Genomic DNA, 12,709 nt, shown 5'->3' with positions numbered 1-12,709 from the left:
AAACAGAGAAGGTATTACGTTTTTAAGGCCGATAACCGTGCCAGGGCAGTTTGAGGCATGAATTGCCTGGGATCGTGCGTTCGAATCCCACTCAAAGCATGGATGTCTGTGTATGTTTATTATGTGTTTGTGTTCACCTGTGTGTAGGTAGCGGCCTTGTTAAGTGCTGATCCCCCGTCCAAGGTATCCTACCTTCTTTATAAAAACGATTACGAAACTAAAGACGAGACCAGGGCAGAACAAAAGGCTGTAGAGTCATTGATAAATAAATGAATTTTATTTCTGACGCTGGAATTATTTGGCATATCAAGAAAATACTATTTGTACTATTGTCTCTTGAACAAATGTTAAAGAAACTGACATGCTGTTTGTAGGTTGGCAGTAGGAATATTCCCCTGCTGTGAAATAGAATACGGAACGTAACTGAGAAAGTTCGCTGAATGTACATCATTTGACATGCGGTCACAGGGGAAAATGACGGAGTGTAATAGTAAATTTCTTGTATTCACAACAGATTCCCTCAAAGCTGAGTATATTTTGACACGGCAGTTACTCGAAAATACATTCAGATCCAAGATAACTCTACCATTTGTTGGATAAATTTAACTTAATAATTCTTCCCAGAACTTCTTGTTCTTTTTTATTTAAGTAAACTGTCATTAAAGCTTCTGTGACAGGATGATAAATGGATATGAAGATCTCGGTGAAGTGAAAATTGGTAAGGGAAACTGAAATACCCTGAGAAACCTGCTCCAATGTTAATTCGTCCACCACAAATCACTCATAACCTAACTTGGAATGGGATCCGGACAGCAGAATTAGGAAGCCGGTGGCTAACCTCCCTAGGTATGACACGGCCCAAAGAGACTCTTAAAAATTACCAGGTAAATTACTTCATTCATTTTATCACACATGTAAAGCTATGGAATATCTCATTAATGTCATCAGAGAGTTAGAAATTAACAAGTATAACATTCATGTTATTTATTGATTTAAAGACGTTTCCAGGAGCTCAGACACTGGACAGACTGGTCTGTCAGCACCTGCTCACGCTGGTTCCTTGCTCGCGGATTATCTTCTTTCTTCTACGCTGAAGATGAAGGCAATACGTTCCTCCGAAACGTCGGTTAACACAATTTCTACTCGGCGCCACATCCCAGAAGACGATTTTCTTCATAGTCACAGCTGTGAAACCTCAAATCTTACATACTCAGGATTTTCCTAGTGTCCACCCGAGATTCGAAGCGAGCATCTCCCAGATACATCAGTAATATTACCGCTTGAGCCAAATCGGTCTGCCATTAATATTATCAGAATCATAGAAATTAGCAGACACATTCATGCTATCAGAATAGTAAAAAAAAAGAAAAAACTCAGCGAAAAGCCCCCTTCTTGTTATTCGTCTCGTAGGAATCACCAAATATGTCATCCATGTTATCAGAATTGTAAGCATTGCCAAATATTTCGATCATGTTATTAGAATCGTTAAAGTTGTCAAATGTCGTGCACGTTAACAGACCAGGAATAATTACCATCAAGTTATAAGAACCGTACTATTTATCACACATCTGATTCATTCTATACTCGACAGATATTTTCAAAATATTTATTGAAAGGGACATATGTACGATCATACTTGATACCACACTGCTATTCGAACTACTTTCCTATCTTATTTAGTGCTCGAGAGATATCATTTACAAAATTCTGCGCACACATACACGAGCCTTAGCATTTTTATTGTGGTTTATTTACAGTTTAGTTTACTTCTCTTTGTGTTCATAATGATATTAAAAATACAGCTCGCTTTTTATTTGAATTCCGCATTTAATGTGTGTTACTGAGAAGTGCACATAGATGGCGGTGAAGCCGGTGCTCTTTTGCTGACAAAAGACGTCCGAAATATTATACAACCGTTCGAGTCGCTTCTAGTTATCGGCTATCGAGACATGCATAATGGTTACTTGACAGCGTGACCCTCGAGAGCAAGTAATATATTCGTATTTTTGGATTATTTAAGCTATGCATATTGTCTGAGTTGTATATTCCGTGTCTGTCGCTTGGTTGATGTTGCGTGTGTGCAGTACGATATTTTACACGCAGTTTGCACGTGCAGATTAACTACAGTTTCTGCAGGCTATGCCGTACACTACTTTACTGGATGAGGGGAGGATGGGGGAGAAGGAGCGTACAAATCGTCTACATTTTTACCCACAGTTCTCTGTTGTTGTGACGGAAAAGTGCTGACTAGTGCTGACGTTGTCTGATGGTGTTTTGTTGCTGGCTCTACGGTCGTGTTCTATACAGTGTTAATGATAATATAGCCATTATTTTGTGAGATTTGTGAGTGTTGTGTTTTGGTTTGCGTATATAACAAGTAAATTGAGACATGGACGAACCATTTCCATGAGACAGGTTTCGTCTCGAACCTGAGAATCTATCAGCACCAGTCTTGTTTTCTTCGAAGTGAGGAGAGGTTGTAAAGTTGTGAAGTTTTACGACGCTGTTCAACACCATTCGACGTCATTCTACGTGTTCTTTATCATGTTACGTCATTCAAAAGACGCTTCATTTGACCCTGTCCTGAGCCAGTTGAATCCAGTTCACATCCTGTAACTCCATGCTCGATCAGCTGGTCAACAAATTTTCTTGCCTTTTATGGAACCCGTCAATTTATTACCGTGGGCACAAGAGTCCTAGACTCAAACTGTGTTCTGGGAGATCTGAATTCAGCGCACACAATCAGCCTTAATGTCACAGAAGCCAGTAGTTTTTTTTTATTTTTTTTATTGCTAGTGAGGGGGGACTAAATCCCTTGTACTGCGGCCAATTCTGGCCTATTGTACCAGTCCCAGATGATAGGCGAGGGTGATTGTGGAGCAATTGGTGGAATGAAGATTGGCAGGGGAAACCGAAGTACTCGGAGAAAACCTGCCCCAGCACCACTTTGTCCAACACAAATCCCACTTGACCAGACCCGGGATCGAACCAGGGCCGCCGCGGTGGAAAGCCAGCGACTAATCGCTTGAGCTATGGCGCGGAAGTCAGTAGTTGCTCAGCTAGTCAATAAATTTACAGAATTTTAAGGAACCCGAAGTTTCGTTAACTATGATCATTAGTGCCCTACGCTGGTTCATATCCTGAGCCAGTTGAATCCAGTTCCCACCGTTCAGTTCTATTATTTTTACCGACACATTTTAATATTACGCAAATTAAGGATAGAGACAATTTACATTCAATTTTTTTTTTACATTTATGAATGAGTAATGGCTGATATTCTTTGGCCTTTGTCCGGGTACAAACTCCGTCGTAAGAATGTTGCTACCAAGCTACGAGTATATAGACCTACCAACTCTACATGCACCTGTGCTAAAAACAAGCGAAGAAACGGTGATAATAAAGTGAGTTTTAAATTTACGTGATCAATTTTTGAAATAATTGAAGAAATGTTAAATTTTGAGTTGGTGAGGTATGAAAAATAATCAGTCATATATTAAGATTACTGCCCTGTGGGATGTCACATGTATAGTCTTGTAGAAAGATACCAACTTTTGGGTGGAACCTTCTTCAAGGTAGATGAATATCTGATTTTAACTCTGAAAAAGAACGTAACGGGTGCCTTCCTACCCACCTAGACACTCCACAGCCCAGAAGACAGTAATGTTCGAGTTCACGAGCGTGAGAACATCAGATGACGCTACAGCAGTGCGGTTGCTCTGTTTAGGGCTTGAGTGCTCAGCTTGGGCAGCAGTTGTGGCCGTTGTGGCCGTGGCAGTGTAACCTTCGTGTCTGCGCAGTGGGTGAGTACAGCCCCTTTTGTCCTAGCACCTGCCTTTATAAGGAACTGTGGCGAACAGGTTACAACTTTCCCCAACCTCAAGGACATTTCACTTACATAACTTCGCTCGTTTTTGTGGATTAGAAGGAATTTAACCTTCTGTATCGGTGTGGAATTTGATCTCTGACATTAAGGGAGGAACATAGACTGAGGAGGTTTGAGAACTGGGTGCTGAGGACAATATTTGGACCGAAGAAAAGTAAAGTGACAGGAGGCTGGAGAAAACTATATAATGAGGAGCTTCATAGCTTGTACTCTTCTCCAAGTATAATTAGAATGGTCATGTCGAGAAGGATGAGATGGGCAGGTCATGTAGCATGAATGGGGAGAAGAGGAATGCACATAGGATGTTGGTGAGAAAACCAGAAGGAAAGATACCTCTAGGAAGACCAAGACGTAGATGGGTGGACAGTATTAAAAAGGATGTTTGATTGACCTGGCTCAGGATAGGGACCAGTGGAAGGCTCTTGTGAATACAGTAATGAACCTTCGGGTTCCATAAAATGCTGGGAAGTTCTTTTAAAGAAAAACTCAGCTCCATGAAGTTAGTTAGTTGGAAAGAATTTAACTAATTAATTACCATTTGTATCTAAAGTCTTCCAAAATCCTTGGAATCGTGTAGGAAAGATACTCTTCTCTCTTATTTGTCTCCTGCTTCCTTCTATTCATTTTGGGCTAAGGTAAATAATATTTTGCATCTTCAAGACGTATCAGTCTGTGATTTCCAGCTTTTATTCTGACCAGGGTACCTTCATACATTACGCAGGTAACCCTTGCAAGCAAAATCCTGTGTATGTTTGAATTTCCCACCGGCATAAGAATGCAGAAAGTACGCTGAGAACAGAATCTAGGAATTTTTTTAATTATGACGTAACGATCTACGTCACTCACCGACAATGACGCACCCTCGTTCTTATAATAAATGGAGCACACCTTTTAGCTTCTATATTTATTTATCCTGGCAATGGGGTGATAGTGAGGTCCTTGGCATTTATTCTGTAAAGGGGATCATTGTGAGGGTCCAGATCGTAGGCGAAGGATGGAGCGTTGGTACAATAATAACGGAAAAGGAAACCGAAATGCTCGGAGAAAATTCTGTTCCCATATTACTTTATTCACCTCAAATTCCACATTAAATTCTCCGGGGTTTAACCCGGATTTACGCATTGAGGCGACTAACCATCTACATTATGGCATACTTTCTGGAATCTCCTTAGCCATTCTTGTGTGATACATTATGCTCACCCACTTCAAACTCCTCTTCACATCATCCACTATCAGATCAGGACTTTTATACAGAGTGTCCCAGGAGAAAAGGCCAATATTCTTGGAGGTAATATTATCGGTTATTCTAAGCTAAAATTTGTGTATGTACACGTGTCCTATTCCGAATGGTTTCCAAGATAGAGCTATTTCACTGTACAGCACACTGTATAGTTGAGCAACACGCCATGTCCTCACACGAGTTGCACCAAGAGAGAGCTATTTCACTGTACAGTACACTGTACACTGTATAGATGAGCAACACGCCATGTCCTCACACGAGTTGCACCAAGAGAGAGCTATTTCACTGTACAGTATACTGTACACTGTATAGATGAGCAACACGCCATGTCCTCACACGAGTTACAAAGCGCATTGATGTTGACAGTGGAGGTAAACTGTACCAACGCCGGTTACGGTAGCCTAGCGGTCTAAGGCATGTACTGTCTTCGCTCGCTTGGAAACCGGGATCGCGGGCTCGAATCCCACCCAGGGCATAGATGATTAGTGTGTGTGTGTGCGCGTCTTTCTGTGTTTGTGTACAGGTAGGGGCCTTGCGACGAGCTGATCACCTGCCCAAGCAGTCTTACCGAATGTGCAAAATCTAAAAAAAACCGAAGTGAACGGAGAAGTTCATGGAGTTAGGCCTAGGCCTATTGGGCTGTAGTGCCAAGGAAAAAAAAAAACTGTACCAACTTTGTCAATTGAAGAATAAATACCTGCATTACGAGTAGAAACAGTACGTAATATCTCTTTCTATAGTTTTGGAACTGTACATGAAATAATCCTATCTCGGAAACGGTTCGGAATAGAACACATGTACATATACAATTTTTGCTTAGAATGACCGATACTTTGTCCTCCCAGAATATTGACCTGTCCTCCTGGGACATTCTGTACAATTCCCTAAGCTCTGGCTTTTTTTAATGCGCTTAGTGGGGGGTGGAGTCCAACTGGGTCCACTCGGCACGGCAGCCACCGATTGGCCTATTGTAGCCTGCCCCGGTTGAGTATGATGATGGAGAATTTGATGGAATGGAAATTGGCAGGGGAAACCGAAGTACTCGGAGAAAACCTGCCCCAGCGCTACTTTGTCCACCATAAATCCCACATGGAACCCGGGCCGCCGCAGTGGGAAGCCAGCGACTAACCGCTTGAGCTATGGCGCGGCCTTTAAGGTCTTGGTTACTTCTGAGTCCACGGATACCTAGTTCATTTATTGGTCCCACACAATTTCCTAAAAATGTTGCTGTCCCACGTATTTGACACAACTGTATCCTTCGGGAAAACAGGAACCATCACCTCAGTCTTTAGCCTGGATGGAAATCTGTTAGTATAATTTTTCATATTGATAAGGATGTAGTCCTCTAATAATATTTGTAGCAGCACTGAGGGAATGGGGGCAGCGCTAATGCTCTGGACTTGTATTCCGGAGAGTCTCGCTTCGAATTCCGGCCGGGACACCTGCTCTTCTGAACCATCTTTCGTGGCTCTCCTACGTCACTCCAGGCAAATGTCAGGATATTACTCAGATTTGGCCACGACCACTTTATTTAAAATCCTTTCCAATTCATCAGTGATTCTACCATATTAGACATAGCTACTGAAAGCGTCGTAGAGGCACGCGGTAGTGTAGTCGGTTGAGGCACTGAGCTACAAGCCAAGGGTCGGGGTTTCGATTCCCGACGGGGTCACTGGATTTTGAGCTGACCTAATCCTTCCAGTCGCACCATGGCCCTGGGGCCGACTCAGCCTCTAGCAGAAATGAGCACTAAGAATCTTCCTGAGGATAAAAGGCGGCCGGCTGGCGCGTAAGGCTGACAGCCTCATCGCCATCTATGAGTTGATTGCCTAGAAAATGTGGGAGGCTCGACGTCTCAAAACCATATGGGCCTCCACGGTCTGTTACAGGGATACCTTCACCTTCTTTACTGACGTCATAAAGTAAGGGAGGAAAAGTTGTCCCTGTGTTTAATTAATTAAGCACCATGCCACCAATAACACGCATGGCGTGGTAGAGGTATAGCTCCATCATTCTTGACCTTGGCATTGGATGGAGGTGAATAGTCTGCTTCGCGCCCCAACTGCTTTACCGCCGGCAAATAGCCGCCAGTACACACTGGATTGGATGCTAGATGGACCACATAGCCGGTCTGGACGCTGTTCAGTAGAGAACATTTCTGCCTCTGCCGGGAATCGAACTCCGGCCATCCAGTCTATAGGCCGTCGCTGTACTGATTGAGTTATTGCATTCTTGTAAAATAACTCACGAAAGAAAATAGTTTCAGGAAGTGAGTACCCTTCTTGCGCTGGTTATGTGTAATCTTTGTCGAAATTCACCACTCGCCTAGCCCTCTTTTCCGAAATGGTTGTATGACCTGGTAAGTCGGCATTTTATGTTGTGAGATAGGACTTTGCCTGCCTAATAAGTAGGGACGGGATTTTTATGCCCTAATAATCCCTTAAATATGTATGCATTTATGAATGAAAAACTTCTGAAATATACACTAAAATATGCACATAAAAATTTATACCAAATATTAAAATTGATTTTACGTTATTTTAAGACCAACAAATCAATATTTAAGTTCATTTTATGTAATCACTGAATGATTCTCTTGCAATAAAAAGCTATACTTAAATACAAATCATGCAACAAAGCCAGCATATTTCATTACAAATTAATAAAACCAATGGTACTCACATTTAGAGCCGGTCACGGTAGCCGAGCTGTCTAAGGCGCGCATTGTCTTCGATTGCTTGGAAACCGGGGCCGTGGGTTCAAATCCCACTCAAGGCATCGATGTTTACTTTGTGTGTGTGCGTTTTTCTGTGTTTGTGTACAGGTAGAGGCCTTGCGAGGAGCTGATCACCCGCCCAAGGAGTCCTACCGAAGTGAACGCCGAAGTTCATGGAGGTAGGCCTAGGTCCACTGGGGCTGTAGTGCCAAGGAAGAGAAAAAAAAAGAACTCACATTTAGCTCTCCGAACTTTCAACTTATATTCTGTCGCAGTTCACAATTACTAAATCTTTTAGGTTTTCCATAGTTAGTCGCCTCCTACTGTCTCGTAAGACGTCCTTATAGCGGGAAAAACGTCTTTCCACCTCACAGGAACTTAGGGGCGCATGTACAAAAGCCGCTATTTGCTCCACTGTTAGTGATTTTTTACTCGGCAGTTCAGTACACTTACCGGCTAAAATTTCTTCAATTTCACAAATTTGTTCATATCCTGGATCTTTTTTAAAGAATGCTGTGTACTTTTTCCTTTACTACTTCACCAACTCATCCAGGAACCGAATTAAATTTGGAAACATTGATTTTGAACACACTTAACGACTGATACAAAGTACTATTGCTATTGCTTGCCTCCAGTGAGGAAATGGTGGATGGAAGATGAGAGAAGTGAGCAGATATATAGGAAAGATTAGTTTCTAGTTCTGCATTTTTTAGTACATCTTGGGCAATTTGAATTGATGCTGCACTTTTGGGATCAAATGTATTCACGACATTCCTAACTGTTTCTAAATGTTCGGTATAATAACTCGCTGCACACAGCCACGTGCCCCAGCGCGTTAAAATTGGTTCTGGCGGAAGTGGAACGCTCGGTGCTACTGCTTTAAAGGCTTCTTTTCTGTATGGCGCTTTAACAAATACCTTCTTCACAGAAGACACCAACTTGTCAACAAGCGGAAAATTTGCACGAATTGTTTCTGCAACACGGTGCAACCCATGGGCAAGGCAAGTCAAATGTGTCATATTTGGAAATATAACTTTAAGAGCAGTACCGGCTTTCATCACATACCTTGCCGCATCAGTCACAAAGAGCAGTACGCGCTCATACTGAATGCCATTCGGCCATAGTAAATTCATGGAATTGATAAAAAATTCGGAAAGTGCTGAGCTATTTGTGGTTTCAGATTGCCCTACCGCAAGAAGATATGGGGTAGATTGTTCAGTTTGTTAAGGGAACCAACTATAAAATTTTCAATAAACCGTCCCTCACAATCTTGTGTTTCATCGATTGATACCCACACAAATTTATCTTGAATCTTATCTCTAATGCTTTCAGTTGTAAGATCGTAACACTGCTTCACGCAATTTTTGAGCGTAGATTCATCCTGCACTTTGCACTGTGTATACTTCTCTATGTAGTATCTCGGAGTAGGATTGGTTAGTTTCCACAGCGGAATATCTGCCGCTAAAAAGGCTTCGCATAAATCAAAGGAAGACCGTGAAAAACTATTATTAGAAAATTCACTAAGCAATCTTTGAACATGAGCACTTTTCGTGGATTTAATTTTAATATTCTCTTTGTGTATATTAGTGTTCAAATGCTGAAGCACTTGAAAGCGTTTTTCACAAGAAACCCTTTTCTCACAAGCCCGGCAATAAAGAATTTTGTTATCCGTACTTATCATCTCTCCTTCGAACTCCTGCTGACACAGCTGTAATTTAGTTTGCAGACTTACTTTCACTTTCGGCATGACTACAGAAAGCTAAACCAACTTAACTACAGACTAGTCACCACTAATGCGAATGGCCCCCAGCTTCAAATGAAGAAGTGTAACGAACCGCATGGAGACTTCGGAAATAAATAAGTGAACTCCCTTATCGGTTGAATGGTATTACGTTGATAGCGGCTACATGTGGACGCTTCCGACTAATCTCTTCGCGGCCACTTTGATGGTACGCGGAAGAGGGAAATTCAGAAACATGAATCATGACGAAATGTTGAGTCAAATACGCAACAGATTCTAATACGGAAAGAAAAATTGTATACACACGACCATGGTTGAAAATTTGAACATAAAATTAAAAAAAATATGTATGATAAATATTTTAAAAAGGAAATATGCAGTATAAATAGAGATCTTCGAAAATATGATGCTTATTCATAAAACAGGCAAAATATGCATTTAAATGCACCATCAAACCATGTCCAAAATTTAAGAAATGAAGTAATTCATACATATATCCAAATGAGCATACTTTCTGGTTGCAAGAAAGAAATTTGCATTTGCATTAAAATCCGGTCCCTACTAATAAGATACAATGTACAGAATAAACCTAATGAACTTCATGATGGAAATTATTCCTAAGACGTCCTAATTCACCACCAAATTAGGCGGATTATTTTATTACTTTGCTTCCTGCCTCATTTATGAAGGTTTCTTGCTTGGCTTACTCTTTAGCCGTGAAGATGGAGGCGAAATGTTCATTCGAAACGTCGGTTGCTTTCAAAGGAATATCCCAGAAGATAGAACTCTTAAGAGCTATCGGTTTGAGAATCTCAAATTTTACAAATTATTTTGAAGTTTTCCATACATTGCTGTATTTATTTTCAGCAGTTCCCCAGAAATGTCTCCCTAACATAATCATCTACGAGTGTGAGCAACTGCTAAAGCTAAGGGTACAACGCGTTACCAATTTCATAGGTAATCCTAAGAGTCGTACCATGACATGAGGCATTTCACGGAATTGGGCAGATGCAGGCTACATGCAGAAGTGTAGTTATCTCCCTGAAAGTTCCCATACACGTACGGGTACGTCACCTTTAAGACTCTTGGGGTAGCAGAGCTCGTTGATTCACTTGAAGCCTTCAGGTGGTGCTCAGAGACCTACATTAACGATAACAGCGGTTCTGCCAACGGTTTCGCAGTAAGCTAGGTTGGTGAGCGAGTGCACTTCATGTAACAGGTCCCAGTCGGATTTCACTGTATGTATTTATGCTAGTCTCAGTGCGGGGTTGATATTTTGAGTGTTTTGTCCTTAAATACACATTGCATGACTTAGGCCCATTCTAGTATGATCTGTTGGGATGCCCTTATGCTAGTGATTCTAGAGATGACGACCCTGAGGGCAAACAGTAAGGCATATGGAAACGATTATAAATTCAGAACTAAGATATTAGGGATGCAAAGTATACGTTTTCAGTAACAAAAAGGGGAAAAATTTTATGAAGGAAAGCCCCTAAGATATCTACGTAAGTTCGTTAGTTTATTTATATAACGATGTAGTCACAGAGGCAGAAGCTATTTTTTCGGGGTGAGGTTGTGATGTTACTTACACATATTGTTGCATGTCTGCTCAAAGCCAGGATAGAAGAGCCGGAGAGATGGCTGTTGCTAGGCAATGGTTCTGTAACCAAGTTCCCATTACAACCAACTCACGTGACCGCCGCAACAGATACACACGCAACAATAGACGTATTTTTGGAATTGGTGTGTCCTGTTAGGTTCATGCCGAGGCTCTATCAGGAGAGACTGCAGGCAGCCGTGTGGAGGTAGGCTTGACTATATCCACCGTGCCCCTGCGAATCATAGAAGGGAAAGAAAGAGGAACTCGACGCCTGGGGCTATAACTGGGCCACCCTGTTCCTTGGGGATATAAATACGGGGACCTGGTCCTTCAGGTTTGGGGGAATCTTGGATCTGAGACAGTGAAATATGGCCATGAATCTCGCTGGAGTCAGATCTGAGAGTAACTGCACTGGCGATGCCCAGCAACAGTTTTAAACGTACAGACCAGTCCTCTCTTCAGAGAGGACATCCCACATCAAACCCGCAACTGCCTGACAGTAACAAAAATCTGGTTTTGATCCCCAGATGGGACTTGAAACTAAGACAGACTGGCCGACTCATTGTCGGCCGTAACTAGGGTTGCCAGATTTTGTAAAATAAAAAAGGAATGATGTCTCGTTGCTTGTTTATAACGATATTTTTCACAACTAATAGGCTATAAAATATACATAATCAACATACTGCATAACTTACAAAATGCTACTACACATCTGTATTACATAGGCCTACTACCCATTTATAGAACAAAACAAATATTACGTAGCCCTATTACATATTTATAGAATGCACAAAATATTACCTAGCACACATTTGTAGAACACACAAATATTAAATACTGCATATTTATAACTTTCAAGGGCTGGTCGATCAGGTTCTGTTAATTGTATTTCACTGAACTCTTAGCACTTTTTATTAATTGAACATCACCTTTTGAAAATTTTATAAAATTCTGAACAGGAATTGCTTTCATAGTTCACTGTCACCTGGAGTTCTGCCTTGATTAAATCTGTTGAGCATCTGTTTCTTCTGTCACTCCACTTACTTTTCATGAATGAAAATTTTCGCTCCACAAAAGCTTTGAGCCAGGGATGCTAAACAAAAATCCCACCACTTTGGAAATATTTGGTACATCATACTCAGGTACTGAAGAAAAAAATGTAAGCCAATTTGCTACATAATCACCATATCTGTTCACACTGTTGCAGAGGTAATCTCGATGGCTGCTGAACTCCTCGTACAGGTCGTCAATGCAAACATTTTCACTTAGCTGAAACACTTCCATGGCTTTTTCAAAATCTTTGAACTCAGTCCCTTCCTGTAGAGAAAATGCTGCAAGGGATGCATAGGGATTGTCATCTGTCACATCATATCTTTTTTGCAGATACTGAAGCATATTGCTATAAAAGCTATTCAGGTCTTCAGTAACCCTTTTCTATAATGGCATAGACAATCCATTAATGAGTTCTTTTGCTTTGCTACCAAAATATTGTCTTTCCTTCTCTGCTGGATTTCAGAACCGAGAAGTTT

At 41.3% G+C, this 12,709-nt stretch overlaps 1 protein-coding gene across 1 annotated transcript in view; it reads left to right on the top strand.

Moving 5' to 3' along the window:
* The first annotated feature begins 3,031 nt into the window (after positions 1 to 3,031).
* The window catches only part of LOC111862937, a 478,990-nt gene continuing 469,312 nt past the window's right edge, over positions 3,032 to 12,709 (top strand). Inside the window, exons 1-2 of the mRNA XM_033750859.1 lie at positions 3,032 to 3,401; positions 3,725 to 3,800. Coding sequence (XP_033606750.1) covers positions 3,267 to 3,401; positions 3,725 to 3,800 — 211 coding nt within the window. The 5' untranslated portion in view covers positions 3,032 to 3,266. The remainder of the gene's footprint in view (positions 3,402 to 3,724; positions 3,801 to 12,709) is intronic.

The sequence above is a fragment of the Cryptotermes secundus genome, unplaced genomic scaffold, assembly GCF_002891405.2.
Source record: "Cryptotermes secundus unplaced genomic scaffold, Csec_1.0 scaffold697, whole genome shotgun sequence".
Taxonomy (NCBI): Eukaryota; Metazoa; Arthropoda; class Insecta; order Blattodea; family Kalotermitidae; genus Cryptotermes; species Cryptotermes secundus.
Note: the sequence above shows the minus strand (reverse complement) of the source record. Positions and strands in the feature narration are given on the sequence as shown.